Source organism: Dendropsophus ebraccatus, chromosome 6 (assembly GCF_027789765.1).
Source record: "Dendropsophus ebraccatus isolate aDenEbr1 chromosome 6, aDenEbr1.pat, whole genome shotgun sequence".
Taxonomy (NCBI): Eukaryota; Metazoa; Chordata; class Amphibia; order Anura; family Hylidae; genus Dendropsophus; species Dendropsophus ebraccatus.
In genome coordinates, this window is record NC_091459.1 from 113,393,095 (window position 1) to 113,413,138 (window position 20,044).

Genomic DNA, 20,044 nt, shown 5'->3' on the forward strand with positions numbered 1-20,044 from the left:
CGCTGTTCTATCCACGGGTCCTGGGCCGGAGCTGAAGCACAGGAGGTGGGCCCGGCCTGCCCCCAGTGGGAGGAATCCCCCCGCCCCTGTATGACACAGCGCCATTGATTCTTATGAAGCCGCGTCATAGAGGGGAGGGAATTCGCTACCACTGGGGGCGGGCCGGCCCACCTCCTGTGCTTCAGCTTCGGCCCGGGACCCGTGGATAGAACGGTGCCATACACGGGAACCGGACCGCAGGTCAAAAAAACGGACCACGGCACCGGCTTCCCCGTGACGGCACCGTTCTATCCCTGGGTCAGATTAAAGATGTACCATCAGGTACATCCTCTTTAAAGGGGTACACAGAAGCTGACGTCATTCTATGACCACCACCAATTTCCTGTCTGTAATGCTTGTAATTCATAGATACCATTTAATTTACCAGTAGTCTCTTGCCCAACATTTTGTTAGTATAATTACTTCAAAGTGAATGTACCATCAGGCCCGGGTTGAAACACTGGAGGCAGGCCAATCTGGTGGGAGCAAACCCCCGCCCCTCTATGATTTGGCTCAATTGATTGTTATGGAGCCACGACATAGAGGGGGGTTGGCCCGCCTCTAGTGCTTCATTCTGGGCCTGATGGTACATTCACTTTAAGATCATAGGCATTCTTTTGATTTCATCAATTTAGCACCTGTAATAAGTATCTTAGAAGATACGGAAACTTTGGGTTAGTGCAGAAATTAATAACTGTAATGTAATGGACAACAGGTGTGGGCCCGCTGTGCCAGCCCACCGGTTTGCCTTTGAGCCAAACTTAGGAGTGGAATCTAATTGTCCTCTACGTTTTCGTCCCTCACTCCAGGATGTAGTAGCTCAACACAGCTGCTAGAGGGCACCAGGTCATTTTCCAAAAGTTGCCCGGATGTGGGTAGAGGCTGGCAAAGCAGACGAGAAGACACTGGTGCAAGGCACAGACCGGTCAGGCAAAGTTTTTGGTCTAGAAGGGTGTTGTTGGCAGGCAGCCGAGTACTGCAGTCTGGGAACCAGCAACAGAGTCATGGCAGGCAGCAAAAATTTAGGGTGAGCAGTTCAGGTCATGAACAGGAGGATTAATCCACCCTCAGTGCACAGTCCCTTCTAATGTATATTGGGGCAGAAATCTACGCTGATAATATTCATTAGATAGATAGATAGATAGATAGATAGATAGGCGATAGATAGATAGATAGATAGATAGATAGATAGATAGATGCCAATCCCCAGTGCACCAAAACACAAACACCTCATTAGTTTCCATTTAAGCATATTGTTTTTGGAAATTTTGTTAATATTTTTTTCTAATTTTCCATGTTTCCATTTTTCCATTCTCATCACTAGGGCCTAAACCTAAGCTGAGATCTGATCTGTATGTGATGATAAGGAGGAGGCTGCTATAAAGTATTATGTACAGCATTACAGATATAGATGACACCAGTATAGATGTTAGATGAAGCTGACAATTCACCCCCCCCCCCCTTTAATGTTATACAGTATGCCCAACAGCATTTCCCATTCAAGTAATTGGACAGGGCCTGTCTATTGTTGCCTATGTCATAGGGTTTTTATATTTCTAAATCTTATTAAAACAGATGTGGCAAGATGGCTGCCCTGTGAAAACAATAAGCATGGGGGTACCCCCACAGGCAAGAACTGAAGGGGCACAGGAGGCGGCCTGGCCTGAACAGTGGTGACTGCAGCTGCTGGTTGTGTTTCCTGGGGGGCACCACCTGCCAACAGAGACCATTCATTGGTGTAACCTAAAGTATCTATAGCACCGTCTAGTTGTATAATGATTGAAAAGACAATTTTACAGATGAACTTTGACTTCAGAACATTGTCTGCACTAAACCATGAAGCCTAGAGTTCCTATGATAATGTTCAACCACTGTGTCAGGGGCCGGGCTTCGTGACTTTACCCACCACAGGTGTACCAAGCTCCCCGCCTAACCGGCATCTGCTATTTACAGCACTGCTGCCCTTTTATGTGGCACAGTGTCTTCTGAACATCACTAAAGCACAGGATCCTGGGTGTAGTTGCATCTTCTATACCTCCTTTTAACACCTCCTTCTGACTATCTGTCATCCTGGGTTAGCAATAAGCTATTAAACCTTTCTATAAATGGTTTTTGTATATTATTTGAAAATTTCCATAGCCACAAGAATCAGCAGGTATGTATCATGCCTAAACATCCCTGCTGTATGCTGTTCTTTATACTACTGACAGGCTGGGTGTTGCTATCATCTATGATATAACTAAGATATGGTACTTACTTGTCTTTCTGTTGAATGGGGGCTCAAGTTCTGCCCATGCAGATTGCTGGTTCCCTAGTATTGCCCGAACCTGAAATTTATACATGACACTGGCAAACACTTCATCGGTCACATTGCATTGGTGGGCAGAGATTTTCTGGCAGTTCGACGCTTTGTGCCAAGTATGGTTCATATACTGAGATTCAAACTCTCTAAAAAAAAAAAAAAACAGTGGTTATAATGGGTTACTAAAAAAAAAAAAAAAAAACTACACTAATGAATAAGCTCAGTTGTCATCAGGATTTATATTATTACATCCGTGGTAGGATATGATGGCATGTCTGGTCGGCTATAATAATAATATTTATTTGTATAGCGCCAACAGATTCCACAGCACTTGGGCTATACACTTCCCATGAGCTCCAAGTAGCATCCAAGCACTAGATGAAGGATCTGGGTCCATTTTGGTCACATATGTTTAGTCAAACTTGACTAGATATAACACAAAATGAACACAAAGAAATGACAGTAGGAATAAGCAAACTCAAACTGCGAAGTTTGAGTTTGTGTCCGAATCCATGTGGTCGAGTACCAACTGGTGACCCGCACAGGTCTATTCAGGTTTTTTGTTTGTTGTTCTTCAACAGAGTTTGTTAAAGTGAATTTACATCACGGGGATGCCGGTGTCACAGCCCTTTTTTTTTTGTTTAACCACAGCCTGGTTCTGATGCACAGCACCTGTCTATTACCGAGCACCGGCCCAGGCTGCAGCAATGGAGGTGGGCCGGTCACCCCCAGTGTGACGAAACTCTCTCCTCTCTGTGTCGCAGCTCCATTAGAATCAATGGAGTTGCATCATAGAGGAGCGGGGGCTTCCTCCAGTGCTTCACCTTGGGCCAGTGCATGGCAATAGACTGGCGTTGTCCATGGGAAAAAGTTTAAAAACTGCCCTTTCAGGACACAGAAGTGGAGCTGAAGAGGAGCACTGACTGGCTGAAGAGGAGCCGTTTGAAATTCCCGGCTCACCTCTTCAGCCAATCAATGCACTGAAGAGGGGAGTAGGGGATTTCGAAGACCTGCTACGAGGAGCAGGTAACGTATGCTCGTGGCCGGGGTGGCGGGGGGGTTGGGCGATCAGAGCGGCGGTGGGGGTAGCGATCGGGGCGGCGGGGGTGTTAATCAGAGCGGCGGCGGGGGTGGCGATCGGGGCGGCAGGGGTGGCGATCGGGGCGGCGCAGGGGGCTGTGGTTGACCGTGGGGCCGGGCTGCGGATGAGCGGGGGGCCGAGCTGCGAGCGGGGGCCGTGCTGCGAGTGGGGGCCGGGCTGCAGGCGGGCCGGGCTGCGGGCGCGTGATCGCAAAACGATTTTTCCGTACAATATATCGTATCGTAATCGTTATGTAAAAAAAATCGTTACTCCGACATCGTTAATCATACAATCGGGCCAGTTATCGTTTCGTGTAAACGCAGCCAAAGGCTTTTCAAGTGTATTGCAAAAAGAAGTCTATGCTGCATAGGAGTAACCACAGCTGGGATAATTGAAAAGGGTCAAAGGTTGGTGACAACGTTTGGTTCACTAAATCCTAAAAAAATAGGATTCTTCTTTAGGGTACAAACACACACACCGTATAAGCAGCGTATTTTCTGCTGCGATACGCAGCAGATACGAAGCAGATTAGATCTAAATAACTGAACACAGCATCAAATCTGTTGCAGATCTGCTGCAAAACATATTGTCCTTGGCTGCAGCAGCCGAGTGTGTTGAGTGAGTTGGGCGAGTGTGCTGACAGGCAGAGAGCGGTGACAAGACACAGGCGGGAAGCCAAAATGGGCTGACTGATTCCCTTTAAATCCTCCAAGAAAGGGTTCTTTAACCCCTTAAGGACTGAGCCAATTTTAATTTTTGCGCTTTAGTTTTTTCCTCCTTGTGCTTAAGCCCTTTAGCACTTGCACTTTTTCACCTAGAAACCCACATGAGCCCTTTTTTTTGCGCCACTAATTGTACTTTGCAATGACAGGCTGATTTTTTTTAATAAAGTACACTGCAAAACCAGAAAAAAATTATATGTGTGATGGAATAGAAAAAAAAACAACGCATTTTATTTTTATTTTGGGGGGTTTTGTGTTTACACCGTTTGCCCTAGGGTAAAACTGACATGTTATATATGTTACTCAAGTCAGTATGATTACCATGATATGTAACTTGAGTAACTTTTATTTTATTTGATGGCTTTTAAAACATTAACCCCTTAAGGTCAAAGCCAATTTTCGTTTTTGCGCTTTCGCTTTTTCCATTTTATGTTTAAAAGTCCATAGCGCTTGCATTTTTTCACCTAGAGACTTATATGAGCGCTTATTTTTTGCTAAACCAATTGTACTTTGCAATGACAGGCATTATTTTTCCATAACATATGCTGCGAAACCGGAAAAAAATCATTTGCGCTGTCAAATTGAGAAAAAAACAAATTTGTTTTGATTTTAGGGAGTTTTGCATTTACGCCGTTCGCCCTATGGTAAAACTGACATGTTATATATGCTCCTCAAGTCGTTATGATTACGACGATATATAACATGTATAACTTTTATATTATCTGATGGCTTTTAAAAAATTCAAACCATTGTTAACAAATATACGTTCCTGAAAATCGCTCCATTCCCAGGCTTATAGCACTTTTATCCTTTATTCTATGGGGCTGTGTAAGGTGTCAGTTTTTGTGCCATGATGCGTTCTTTTTATCGGTACCTTGATTGCGCATATACGACTTTTTAATCACTTTTTATTACATTTTTTCTGGATTTGATGCGACCAAAAATGCGCAATTTTGCACTTTGTTTTTTTTTTGCGCTGACGCCGTTTACCGTGCGAGATCAGGAATGTGATTAATTAATAGTTCGGGCGATTACGTGCGCGGCGATACCAAATATGTTTATTTATTTGTTTATTTATAAAATGGGAAAAGGGGGGTGATTTGGACTTTTATTAGGGGAGGGGATTTTTTAGTAATAAAAACACTTTTTTATTTGTTTTTTTACATAAACTAGAAGCCCCCTGGGGGATTTGTATATCCACAGCACTTATCTCTCATAGAGATCAATGCTGTGTATATACACAGCAAAGATCGATTACATCGGTCATAGATTGCTATGGCCTGCTGCAGGCCATAGCAATCTATTGCCGAGCCGGGATCAGCGTCATTGCGACGCTGAGTGCCTGCCCGGCCAGAAGAACGGATCTCCCCCCCGCGATCGTATCGCGGGGGGGAGATCAGACCCACTAGACACCTGTCAGGTTTGACAGCTGCATTGAAGTGCTTAATTAGCCAGCACGGCAACGGGACCCGCGCCGGCTAATAGAGGAACTCCCCGGCTGCACGTGTCAGCCGGGATCAGCGCAGCTCAGAGTGGGGTCCCAGAGGGACCCCGCTCAGAACACCCCCCGCGGCACCATGACGTACCAGGTACATCATAGGACGCTAAGGGGTTAAAACCCTTTTAAAAAAAGAAAATGTTCCTTAAAATCGCTCTATTCCCATGCTTATCGCTCTTTTATTTTTCGGTCTATGGGGCTGTGTGAGGTGTCAATTTTTGCTACATGATCTGTACTTTCTATCGGTACCTTGTTTGCTTATATTTGACTTTTTGATGACTTTTTATTACAATTTTTCTGGATTTGATGCATCCAAAAATGCGCAATTTAGCCTACACTGTTCAGCGATACCAAATATGTTTTTATTTATTTTTTTATTTTTATTTATGGAATGGGAAAATGGGGGTGATTCAGACTTTCAAAAAACATTTTTCTTAACACACTTACTAGAATTCCCCCTGGGGTTAGATGACATACAGTATAGTATACCAGTATTAGATGTTATACTAGTATTATATTAGATTAGGCCCTCACCTTACAAAAACACCAAAAGTAATAATTAAAAAAAAAAATAGGGACAGTTTGAGCCACTATGGGTCCCCTGGAAGCCATGGGCACCCACCCAGACGACCCATATTAAAATATAATCCACCATTTTATACATGTACACATAAATAAACAGGCACATAACGAAGATAAGCAAATATGCAAATACAATAAATATTACATAAATACATCTATTCATGCTAACACACACAAATAGACATACGCATACACAAATGTGCACACATACACATTACACAGGTACAAAAACATGCAAATTATATATATATATATATATATATATATATATATATATATACACACACACATCTACAGTACCACATGACAAATAGACACATGACCCGAACGCACAAATAGGCACATTACAGACATACAAAAATATGCACACATACACATAACACAGATACAAAAACATGCAAATTACACACACACACACGTGTGTGTTTATATATATATATATATATATATATATATACACACACACACACACACACATACATACACACACACACACATAAAGTACTACCACACAAACAGACACATGCACTATACCAGTGATTTTCAACCAGTGTGCCGTGGCACACTAGTGTGCCGCGACACATGGTCGGGTGTGCCGCGGGGAAAGTTCCCCAAACTATGGTGCCCCTGTGAAACAGGAGAAAACAATGGGGGAGAGAAATCTGGGGATGGGGGAGAAACAGGGGAGAGAAGCAGGGGGGAGAGAAACATGGGGATGGGGGAGAGAAACAGCGGAGAGAAGCAGGGGGGAGAGAAGTTTGGTGGAGAGAAGCACAGGGGAGAGAAGCACAGGAGAGAAGCACGGGGGAGAGAAGCACAGGAGAGAAGCAGGGGGGAGAAGTATGGTGGAGAGAAGCACAGGAGGGAAGCAGGGGGGAGAAGTATGGTGGAGAGAAGCACAGGGGAGAGAGGCACAGGAGAGAAGCATGGGGCAGAAAAGCACAGGAGAGAAGCAGGGGGGAGAAGTATGGTGGAGAGAAGCACAGGAGAGAAGTAGGGGGGAGAAGTATGGTAGAGAGAAGCACAGGAGAAAAGCACAGGGGGGAGAAGAAAACAGGCCCAGGTTTCACACTGAGTTAGTATAAATACATTTAGGGCCACATGTATCATCCTGCGAACGGATGATTTTCGGCAAATCATCGAAAATAAATAAATAAAATATTCGCAAATCGGCACTTTCCGCCGAGTACGCCAGGGGGGCAGAAAGGGGACGTGTAGTGGGCGGAACGGAGGGCGCGGACTCAGAGTCCGCACCATTTACCATCCGTTCCGCCCAAATATACGCCGAAAACCTAATCCAGTCCTCAGCTGGCGTAGGTTTTCGGCGGTGCGCACCGGCGCACACGGGATTTATGTAGAGGCAGTCCGCCTCTACATAAATCTCCGTAGCGCCAGAGCTGCGGGGGCATTTTTAAGTCCGGTGTAAAAAACGTCGGACTTAATAAATGCCCCCCTTAGAATCTATATTATTAAGTATATGTATAATATGTACTGTTTTAGTGTCATTTTGTGCCATTTTGGTTGGTGGTGTGCCCCATGATTTTTTAAGTATAAAAAGTGTGCCGCGGCTCAAAAAAGGTTGAAAATCACTGCACTATACCACACAAACATGACACAAACACACTATATATATTATGGCCCACATTTATCAAAGGGTATAAAATCTACACTGGTATAAACTGCCCACAGCAACCAATCACAGCTCCTCTATCGTATAACCAGAGCTGTAAGCTGAGCTGTGATTGGTTGCTCTGGGCAGGTTACACCAGACACCCCCCCCCCCCCCCCTTGTCAAGATGGGGCTCCTAAAAAAATGCTCTAATCTCCCATTGACTTTAATGAGGTTTGTTACTCGATCAAGCATTGGAGTATTGAAAAATGCTCATCATAAATAATGAGAATTTCAGTATTTAAGTTAAATGGTTTCATAAATTAAAATATATGCAGTATGCTGAGGCAAGTAAATAAAGGGACAGTGAATTTATGGTCTAGTTTCTAAGGGTAAACTGATTCTGCGAGGTTGGAAATTTTTGCATATTTCTATGATTGTTGACTGTAGAATTATTTGCCTGTGCAGCAAGTGCAGTAAGGGTATGGACATAACTGCCCCGAGGCAAGAGGAGTATCTCACCTCAGGCAGCAGATTGCAGAGTCCCTAAAGAATGGCTTGTAGTGACTAGAGATGAGCGAATACGATTCAATTGAGATGATATTCGATAGAATATTGCGGTATTCGAAAGTTTCGAATTCAATCGAGTAGTGTGGCGAATACGTGGGAAACATTCGAAAGCCCTCTCATCGCAGTTGGTGCTTTTTTTAATCCAATCACCATGCAGGGAGGCCGTGAGGGACGGCGTCTACCCTCATTGGATAGTTGAACCACGTGACCTCAAATCTTAAATACTTGGCTCCCGCCTCTCGACCACAGATGCGCTTTCAACCTAGCCAGGGAAAGATCTTGCAGCAGGGATAGGTTTTAGTAGTGTTTTGGTTAGGCAGACTTACTACAGCACCCAAAAGTCCTTTTCAGGGCTAATATCCAGCGAAAAAGTAATCTCTGAATCCAAAACCCTTCTCAGTGCTAAGACATAGATGATATAACAGCAGCAGCATCGGCATCAGCAGGTGGATTCATTCCAGTACCCCGTGTGTACAAGTGACTTATAGTGTCCCTGGTTTAACACCACTAAGAGCACGTTAACGTTATACATACTGTTCCAGTAGCCCAGTAAGGGCACCTGATATATACTGTTTCAGTAGCCCAGTAAGGGCACCTGATATATACTGTTCCAGTAGCCCACTAAGGGCACCTGATATATACTGTTCCAGTAGCCCACTAAGGGCACCTGATATATACTGTTCCAGTAGCCCAGTAAGGGCACCTGATATATACTGTTCCAGTAGCCCAGTAAGGGCACCTGATATATACTGTTCCAGTAGCCCACTAAGGGCACCTGATATATACTGTTCCAGTAGCCCATTAAAAGGCATGTTATACATACTGTTCCAGTAGCCCACTAAGGGCACCTGATATACTGTATACTGTTCCAATAGCGCAGTAAAAGGCACTTGATACATATTGTTCCAGTAGCCCAGAAAAAGGCACGTCATACATACTGTTCCAGTAGCCCAATAAAAGGCACATGATACATATTGTTCCAGTAGCCCAGAAAAAGGCATGTGATACATACTGTTACAGTAGCCCAGTAAAAGGCACTTGATACATATTGTTCCAGTAGCCCAGAAAAAGGCACGTCATACATACTGTTCCAGTAGCCCAGTAAAAGGCACGTGATACATATTGTTCCAGTAGCCCAGAAAAAGGCACGTGATACATACTGTTCCAGTAGCCCAGAAAAAGGCACGTTATACATACTGTTCCAGTAGCCCAGTTAAAGGCATGTGATACATATTGTTCCAGTAGCCCAGAAAAAGGCACGTCATACATACTGTTCCAGTAGCCCAGAAAAAGGCACGTTATACATACTGTTCCAGTAGCCCAGTTAAAGGCATGTGATACATATTGTTCCAGTAGCCCAGAAAAAGGCACGTCATACATACTGTTCCAGTAGCCCAGTAAGGGCACCTGATATATACTGTTCCAGTAGCCCAGTAAAAGGCATGTTATACATACTGTTCCAGTAGCCCACTAAGGGCACCTGATATACTGTATACTGTTCCAATAGCGCAGTAAAAGGCACTTGATACATACTGTTCCAGTAGCCCAGTAAAAGGCACGTGATACATATTGTTCCAGTAGCCCAGAAAAAGGCACGTGATACATATTGTTCCAGTAGCCCAGAAAAAGGCACGTCATACATACTGTTCCAGTAACGTTCGTACAGCATGATGCGTGATACGCGCGAATAACATGATGCTCTACAGACGCACATTGGAATCATGTATGCAACGCTGTGCAAGAAATACGAACGAAATGTGTGAACATTGCCGTAAAGCGTTCGCAAATATTTTTCCTTCGCAACTGCGGAGAGTGGCATTATACTGCGATTTTGGGGTGTTGGGTGCACCCAGGCATGCTCCCCCTAATGTCCCAGTGTCATTCCGGAGGTGTTCACATCGTTTAGGTAGGTTTCATGGGGGACTTGGTGACCTCCAAGTGGTCAAATTTTGATTTCCGATTTAGATTTTGAAGTGCCGAGAATTTTTTCCCCATAAACTATAATGGGATCGAATATTCGTTCGAATAGTCGAATCTCGGTACCTATTCGATTCGAATTCTCGAAAGTCGAATATTTCACTACTCGCTCATCTCTAATAGTGACTGTAAATCATATCCCCAGGTACTGTTATTATTTGCTGAATTTCTGCATGCAAGTCTTTCTAACTTATGATTTTCACTTTGGGGGGGTTAGATTCTGTATTTGCATCATGCAATTGAGCCTTGCAGAATACATGTGACTGCCCTGCCCTAGTTACATATATATATATATATATATATATATATATATATATATATATATATAAAACAAATTATGCAGAGTTTAAAGAATTTACACCCTATACTGCTACTGCAAGTTAATTGCACTCTTCAGCATATAGTGAGAAGTGGAGACGCAGCTGCTGACACCATTCCTTTATATTACTGACTTCACATGGAAGCATGGATTTGCTGTTTCTTGGAACTCTTAGTATAAGCTCAGTTCAGCATATTAAATAGTGTCTGTTAGGATATAGTTAGTTATATAATTAGTTTATTTCCAATGGACAATGATTTATTATATTAGTTGAGAAGAAGATTTGTGTCATCAAGTCACTTCTATGGGGGCGGGGCATTGCTCCGGACGAGGATTATACTGCTAACTGCACGGGAACTGTGCTGAGGAGGAAGGTAACACATATACCTTCCTCCTCAGCACCCCATGCACAATAAAGGGCTGTCAGTGGGTTAGATTCGTTCCCCTTCAAAGGAGTCTCAGGCTAAAAGAAGACTACAAGGATAAAAAAAAAAAAACACCAAATTCTGTGAAAATTATCATACAGGAGATAGAGAGGAGGAGATGATCAAGTTATTGGCTATCCATGAAGACTTTTAGCCTATAAAAAATGACATTATTTCATAAGCAAAGAACTACATACCACCAAAAATATACAGGGGAAAGAACTACCTAGTGGAGGCCTACCTACAGGGAGAAACTACCTAAAGGGGGGAAACCACCGATTGCGGGCCTATATATCAGGGAAATAACCTATTAGGGACTGGGAAATTTGTGTGCACTATATAAATAAACTTAATTATTGTTTTATACTGGGAAAATACCCACTAGGGGTGTACATACTGGGGGAAATACCCACTGTATATACTGGTGAAACTATCTACATACTGGGGAAACTATATACTGGTAGAACCTACCTAATGGGGGAAACGTCGTACTGGGGGGACTACCTAATAGTGGGACCAAATGTATCTATTGGGGAGACCAATACCTTACCTCTAACCCACTTACCTACCCATCACTGATACACGGGACAACAGCTATTCCTTCAAATTGGCCTTCATCTAATGTGTATGGCTTCTTTAGTGCTCCACACATATGGGGCCTGATTTACTAAAACTGTCAAATCCTTAGACAAAGCAGATTTAAATGAACAGTCAAATGCGCCATATTTATCACTGCGTATTAGTCTAAATGATAAATCTGACATGTCCTTGGACTGTCTAGTTTAAGCCTATAGCAAATGTACCATCAAGTACATCACTTTTTTTTCACAGTACCCGGCACCGGCGAGAGGATCCTGGTGTCGCAGTCCTTCTTCAAAAAGCCTCCCAGTTCCCATGCTCTGTGCCGTTCTTTCTGTCTCTATGCACTGGAGATGGGCCGATCTCATCTGCCTCCTTGAACAGCCCCATATCAGGCCATGTTAGAGGACCCTTAAGGGCCTGTTACACAAGCTGAACTTGTTATTGTGCAAACAATTGCGAAATTGTTCAGAAATGTAAGCAATAATCTGCTGCTGTAAACGCGACAATGATCAAACTACCAGCGAAAATTCGTTCATATGTCATTGATCTCATCTTTTGTGCTGACCTCAAAATGTAAATCGTTCTCAGGTCTTTCAGTGTAAACACTCATTATTTTCAGTATATAGATAGGAACGCAATTCCGATCATTCACAGTACATATATGACCACAATTCCGATCATATTTACGATGACAAATATGATTGCATTAACAACTTTTCATAGCGATTTAAAAAAATAAATAAATCATCAGTTTTCGTCGCTAAAAGAGCACTTACGCAATTTATCTTTACGTGTAAAAAGACCCTTAGACAAGCCCACTAATAGTGACAACTAATCTGCCAACATTTCACTTTTAATCAAAAATAAATGGACATATGCAGATGTACCGTATATTCCGGCGTATAAGACAACTTTTTTACCCAGAAAACTCTTCTTAGAAGTCGGGGGTCGTCTTATATGCCGGGTATAGTCGCCCCCTATGGTGGGGGGGCTCAAAAATGGCCCCATCCCCACCGTATGGGGCGACCACTGTATAAAAAGAAAGACATTTAACTCACCTGGGGCCCATTCCCGGCATCGGCGCTCCTCCCGTACCATACCCGGCGCAGGCATTGTGACGTACACTACCTGTGCCGGAGACAGAGATCGCCGAACCTCTCGCGGGCAGCTGAGCGTCTCATCAGAGAGGCTCGGAGACGCTCGGCTGCCGAGAGAGCTTCGGGAGAATGAGAGAGGCTTTGGGACCTTCTGGCGCCTCTCTCATTGTCCCGAAGCTCCCCTGGCAGCTGAGCGTCTCTGAGTCTCTCCGATGAGACGCTCGGCTGCCCGGGAGATGTTCGGAGATCTCCGGTGCAGGTAGTGTACGTCACACTGCCTGCAACGGGAATGGTACGGAAGGCGTGTCGATGCCAGGAACGGGCCCCAGGTGAGTCAAATGTTTGTTTTTTTAATTTAGCTGCAGTTAACCCCCGCCTGACCGCAGCAGGGCTGCGGTCAGGCAGGGGTTAACATTTTCCGGCATATAAGGCAAACCCCTGACAATGTAATTAAAGTCAGAGGTCGCCTTATACGCCCAGTCGCCTTATACACCAGAAAATACGGTATATGTTTTGGATGGAAACTCCCTTAAAGTGCTCCAAACAAAAATAAAAACTATCCATCTGCATTTTTATCATTAATGTTCCGCGGGGCTAAACATTTACATTAGAGCAAGTGAAAGTAAAATTGACTTCCTTACAGCTTTTGTCCTACCAATCATCGGTAAAAATCCAAACATACATGATTCTTGCCGTCTTTTCAGTCCCCACATTAATTACTTTCTATTGCATTACCTATGTCTGGTTCTACTGGTTCCTTAGAAATTTGTCATGCTTTTTGTAGGTATAAAGAATGCACATTCCCAAATAACATGAACTTGAGTCAAAGGAAATTGTTAGAGACACTTCCTTAAGAGACAAAGCAGATTGTCCAATAAAAAAACACAATATGTAAATCAGCCGTTACCCTTGTGACTGAACAGAATAAGTAACATTTCCGGCCACCATTACTGGATCCCAGTGTAGAAAATGCTTCATGTTAATCGAGACCATAGAGATGTTTTCCGGGGCTGGAAGCAAAATTTGGTCTAAAAAAAAAATAATAAAACAAGCTATTAAAGGAAGTAAAGACTTTTACATCAATATTGTTTTAGGTTGCTAAGGTTACATACAGACGTTGTGGAAAACAATTACAAAAAAAATTACAAAATGCAAAGTAAATGACAAGCACACATAGCGTTTAATTAGCCTTATTTTACCGCAAATTGTGCAATTTGTGGCAAAAACTGCACTAATTAACGCTAATTAACTGTGTGTGAACATAACTTCAGAACAGCATCAGTTTGTAAGTAACTTACCTGAGCAGTATCTGGCACCATCCTTCTCGGCAACTGAGGTGTTGCCTCAGACTCTCTGGGGTCAGCCCTGGCAGCGTTCTGCTGCTGGGGCGTTTTCCGGACTGCTCCCCACCTGCCGGTTACATCACAGATACCAGATGGCATCCCTGGTTACCAAGGACGCTGTGGGAGAGCTGCTGCTGAATTAGGCTGACTGGCAGATCTCCCTGCTAGTCAGCTTGTTCTGGCCACAAGTTTTTGTTATACTGATCACACAATCATTCTCTGGACCGGATCTCTTGTCTCCTATTTAGTACATGCATTGTCAGTCATCTGTTGCTGGTTATTGAGCTAGTCTCTGCCTGCTTCTGTGCCTTTGCTATTGCTTAAGGCCCTATTACACTAAGTGATTATCGGCCATATTTGGCTGCTTATCGGCCATTACGGCCAATAATCACTTGGTGTGATAGCTCCTGTTAAAAGACAACAATCAGCTGACATGCACAATGTCGGCTGATCCTTGTCTTTTAACATGTTGAGTAAAACTAGAACGATAGTGATGGTCTGCTGGCCGCTGCTCCGTGCAATAGGAGCAGCGGCAGCCCGCTTCGTGGTTGTCCTCAGCCACCTAGGGCTGGTTGAAGCAAGTAGACAGGGACAGTGGGCTGGGAAAAGTGCAGGGTCCATTGTCTGTGTCTCTCCCATCTCTTCCCTCACCAAGCGTCCCTCAGCCTTGACACAAAGTCAGGGATTTTGTAATAATATAGTTGGATGTATGATTAACCAGTTATACCAAGGTGTCCGAGAAAAAAATGTGACAAATGTTAGTTGCGGACAGACTGATAAACCTCAGCCATCATGCTTATTTCCCTTCAAAATTGGAAGATAGTCAACAATGCCATCAGCTAAGAACTGGCAGAAGCCAGTCAGAACCAAGGTTCATCCATCCTCTGTTTGGAACCAATCTGTACTCTTTAAAATCTTGACCAAAGACCAAGCAACACCAAGAACATTAAACACCAAGAAAACCATAAAACATCAAAGGAGAAAGTGGTCCAGACACACGGGGGGGGGGGGGGGGATTTATTAATTTGTGGCATACACCAGGGCTGAATTTACCACTAGGCACCCGTGGTCCGGTGCCTAGGGCAGCACCTTGCAGGGGGGCAGCACCAGGGAGCAGGGGGAAGGAAACAACTTTTTTTTTTTTTAGTCTCCCACCTCCCATTCAGACTTGCCGATGCAGACCAAGAGGTTTACGTAAAAAAATCTGTGCCTTTTCCCTGATGTAGGAACCCACTCGTCTGATGGAAGGGCAGGGGTCGCGACAAGAAGGGGAGAATCATGATAAATGATTTCTACTGGTTGACTGGATGATTTCAAATAGGTGTAAATCATGGAAGAAATCTACAACGGCTTCTAGATAACCCCTTTAGGGTGCCTTCACACATACCGTATTGCTGCGTTTTTATCGCACGAAACTCGCATGAAACTCGTACGAAAGTAGCTGCGTTTTTTGTGGTGTTAAACTCTCCTGTGAAAATCATGTGAAAATCAAAACTCGCATGTAAAAATCGCACCAAACACGCAGCGAGAATACACATACATTGACTTTATAGCAATCAGTATCACTGTGGATTTATGTGCGAGAAACTCACAGCGATACTGTACGTGTGAAGGCACCCTTAAAGATACAGTAGGTTGGCGAGAGATTAGTCTGTTGGTTTACAGGCCACAAAAGGAGGGTGTTTGAAGCCAAAGGAACATCATTTTATTTTATTTGGATTGTGGCCACATTTGGGTGTGCCTGGAATCTAATAAACCATTGAAGTCAATGCAATGTACGGCCATTGGAACGGCCATACATTGTGTGGACAGTGTGGAACCAATGGCCATTGTTCAATACAGTGTGTGAACAACGGTCACTGTTCCCAATAGAGTTAAATGCAGTGCATTATTTTAAGGCAAGAAAGGACGTTGTTTTAATCGCCAACAATGGCTATTCTTGACTTACAAGAAGCCTAACTCTGGATCACTACAAAATAACTGCAACAAAAATGGATTCAGCCTCATATTTCTATATTATATTTTGTTTTAAAAAAGACACACAAAAGCTGAAAATTTTCGTTGCTCCATGATGCAATTTATGTAGCTTTTATTTCTCAAAATGGTGTGTTTTAGTACATTTGTTTTTGTTGCATTTTAATTGCACTTTTCTCATTTAAAATATTTATATTTAAAATATAATATAATTAATATTTTTTTATTAAATTTAAATAAAAAAAAATCTATTGGGGTCTATGATAGAAAAACGTCACAAACTGGCTGTCATGTTAGGTAGGGATCAGTGCAGCTACCTACTTGATAATCCACTCTAAATCTCCTGGGTGATGGCCCTTAGGCTGGAGGGGAGGAGAGGTCAGAGAGGCCGGGTTAACACCAAGCAGACATGTCCTTATTTCATAACAACCTCTTACATAGGGCGGCCATTGAGCTTCATGTGATATCGACGAACCATGAATGTTCTAGAACAAGTTCACCCTAGGGTTGTTTTGCTTGATGGCATACCAGTTTCCAGTATAACAACATGCCAGTACTTCATGGCCCCAAAGAGGGTCAGTTATGCAATTCCTTCCATGTCATTCTTTGCTCTTTGTTTTCTATAGGTAAACCGACTAAGCTTGTGAAAACACATGGATTATGTCAACACATGATGGCATGCACCTAGTTTAATGGGGTGTCAGATGACAGGAGGTCCAGAATGTGGTCCTGAGTCTTTGTTAAGAATAGAATAGTCCCACAATTTGTTGTATATAGTTCTGCCAAAGAGAACCAAGTACAATGCTTAGCTACCTTTGGCGGCTGCCACTGAGAATGAATGAAGTGGTGCCTGACTTGTTGCTTAATACATATCAAAGACTTGGTGCCCATTCTTTGGATCACTAGAGGTCCCAGTGTTCCCTTGATCTCACACAAATGTCCTAGCCGGTGGACAGGGGATAAGTTATTAGAGCTCAGAAGATAGAAAATACATTTATATTACCCAATGTTAAAACCTTTTATTCCTCAACTCTTGCGAAATAACAGACGTTATTAAAGGGGTACTCTGGAAAAAAAAATTAAAATCAACTGGTAGCCAAAAGTTATACAGATTTGTACTTATCAGCTGCTGTATGACCTGCTGGAAGTGGTGTAGTCTTTCCAGTCTAACACAGTGCTATCTGCTTCCACCTCTGTCTGTGACAAGAACTGTCCAGAGCAGAGCGGAGCAGTATGGGGATTTACTGTCAGTTCCTGTCACGGACAGAGGTGGCAGCAGAGGGCACTGTGTCAGGCTGGGAAGAAAAATCCACTTCCCGCAAGACATTCAGCAGCTGATAAGTGCTGGAAGACTTGAGATTTTTTAATAGAAATAATGTACAACTAAAGCTAAAGCTTTGGCTGTCCAGGCATGATGGGAATTGTGCTATTGCAACAGCTGGAGGACCAAACAGAATGATCAGCCAATGATCGTTTCATTGGCTGATCATTCTCTCTGTTACACAGAGTGGAGTTTCTTTAGGTCCTGACCCAAAATCATCAGGCACGCATTGCTGTGTGTAATAGCTATGAGTGGCCTATGAATGTAGAATAGAATAATAACTCACGTTCCCTGGTGTCCTTGCAGACCTTCCCAGTGACAGCACATCTGCCTTCTCTGCACTGACAGACTAGCGGTCGCTCAGCCAATCACAGGCCGAGACAGGCCGACAGCCTGTCAGTGCAGAGAAGGCACAATACTGTTTCCGGGAAGGCCTCTGAGAACACCGGAGAAGGCCAGAGGACACCTGGGAATTTGGTAAGGTGCGTTATTACTTTATTATTTTATACTAAAGGCAAGGGCTGCATGGACATCGCTAACGATGTTCGTGCAACCCTTGGTGCCCAATAGTCAGCATATCTAATTGCTCAGTAAATGAGCACTGATCTAGCAGATCGGCGCTCGTTTACAGTTAATGATCAGGCAATCTAATAGGACATTAACAAGTATCGGTAAATAATATATGTAGACATATATATTGGGGGTAATTTATCATCAGGCTGCGCAGTGTAAGTAATAGACTGGAGGATTGAAAGCGCATGCAACTTTTTCAGAAATTTTTGCAAAGTCTAAATCAATTACCACACATTTATTTGGGGTCAGAATACAACAAATGCAGAAAAGTCACACGTCGTAAATCAACTGTACAAGATACCCATAGATGTAAATGATGCCTACAAGGGGCATCTACCCAAGTCGGCAGAAAAATTTGGTGAAAATTTGGTGACTTTTCCTACCAAACTATCAGTCTATATTGTCTAAATTCCCCCATTGTGTTTAAATAGTGCAAATGGAGGATGCAAAAATGGGCCATTAGACTCAAATTGGCCTAGTGGTATAGGAAAAGTTGGACCTAGGGTTTAAAGGGGTTATCAAGGCTTACAAAAACATGTCCGCTTTTTTCCAGAAACATAGCAACTCTTGTCCTCATTTTGGATTGGGTTTTACAGCTCAGTTCCATTGAAGTGAATGGGGCTCAATTGTAAAACTACACACAACCTGAGGACAGGAGCCGTGCTGTTTTTTCTAATCCTGGACAAACCCTTTAAATTGCAATAACAAAAATATTAGTATGAGACTTCTTGAATCTTGAACAATCAGTGATATATTTATATCAGAATCTTTCTATACTACTATAGGACTTGTCTGTCTCTTAGAGACATGTTGAAATTTCACTGTATTACGTAGTCCTCCTATGTAAAACCCTACCTGCCAGAGAACCAGAAATCCAGGCGATCAGGATCACTTGAACTACATATCCTCGGAGCATGCCCATTGTCTGGTGACATTAGCGGAGTGCCATATCAGTATATTCCAAGCTGAAGGACTGAGTTGTGTATCCATGCTCTGATCAGTGGAAGCGCCGCACAGTGATACTGCTTACACTCATATCTGACACCACACCGAGACCTGGAAATCCTGTTCTTCATCTACAAACTTTTCTCAGGAGGTGTGGCCAAGGAACCAACCACAGATACAGCAGCAAAGAGGATTTTACATATGTTCTACCAGTCATATAGAAGGCAGTCTTCCTGTGTGGGAGGTTAAGCAAAAGGATGCAGATCATTGTACATATAAATAGTGATATAACACTGCTCCCATACTGATCGGAGAAGCTAATCAAGGTGTAAAACTATGGAAAATAGTGAATTTTATCTGTACATGGAGGCTGCTTATAGGTAGAGATGATCGAACATCGGAAAATCTCAGGTTCTATAGAACTCGAACCTTGCCGAACCTTCCACATTTGATTCCTGATGCCTTCCTGTTCCGTGGAGAAGGAGGAGACAGCCAGGGTACCCCCTGGAATTCCGGGATACAGCCTATTACCTAGGCTGAATCACGGAATTCCAGGCGGTACCCAGCTGTCTCCTCCTTCCCCACGGACCGGGAAATCATCGGGAATCAAATGCGGAAGGTTCGGCAAGGTTCGAGTTCTATAGAACCTAAGATTTTCTGCTGTTCGATCATCTCTACTTATAGGGCGATCCCAGCTGTATTACTTATCACACATCCTAGTGCCTGGTACTATACCTGTCCCTCCTTCTAATGACGTCATGGTAAATTAATTAAAATCTATATATGTAACATAGTGAGATAATAGAAGGATACGGCCCCACCTACTATAATAATCTTATTGTAGGAGTAGATGTTATTACAACATATGTGGCTGGGTGGACAATAAGTCCCTTAGGAGTTGAGTCCAAATCTGACAGTTTCTTCCACCACCCCACCACAACCTGTAAGGCCTTATTCACACGTCCCGTAAAGTTGTCCGTAATTGCAGATCAGTAATCATGGTTCAACTTAGGGCACATTGATTTATATTGGGTTATTCACACAGTCCATGTTAATTTTGATCCATATACCATTCCATAAAAAAA

At 43.2% G+C, this 20,044-nt stretch overlaps 1 protein-coding gene across 3 annotated transcripts in view; it reads right to left on the minus strand.

The window, feature by feature from the left end:
- The window catches only part of IL20RB (interleukin 20 receptor subunit beta), a 37,315-nt gene extending 18,217 nt beyond the window's left edge, over positions 1-19,098 (minus strand). The window contains exons 1-3 of one of the 3 annotated variants that reach the window (XM_069973963.1): positions 18,870-19,094; positions 13,711-13,831; positions 2,297-2,487 (exon numbers count right to left, since the gene is read on the minus strand). In XM_069973963.1, the coding sequence (XP_069830064.1) occupies positions 2,297-2,487; positions 13,711-13,831; positions 18,870-18,936 (379 nt within the window). In that variant the 5' untranslated portion in view covers positions 18,937-19,094. Of the gene's footprint in view, positions 1-2,296; positions 2,488-13,710; positions 13,832-18,869 lie in introns of all 3 variants that reach the window. The other 2 variants (XM_069973965.1, XM_069973966.1) reach the window with 2 other exon arrangements.
- Between the last annotated feature and the right edge of the window lie 946 nt (positions 19,099-20,044).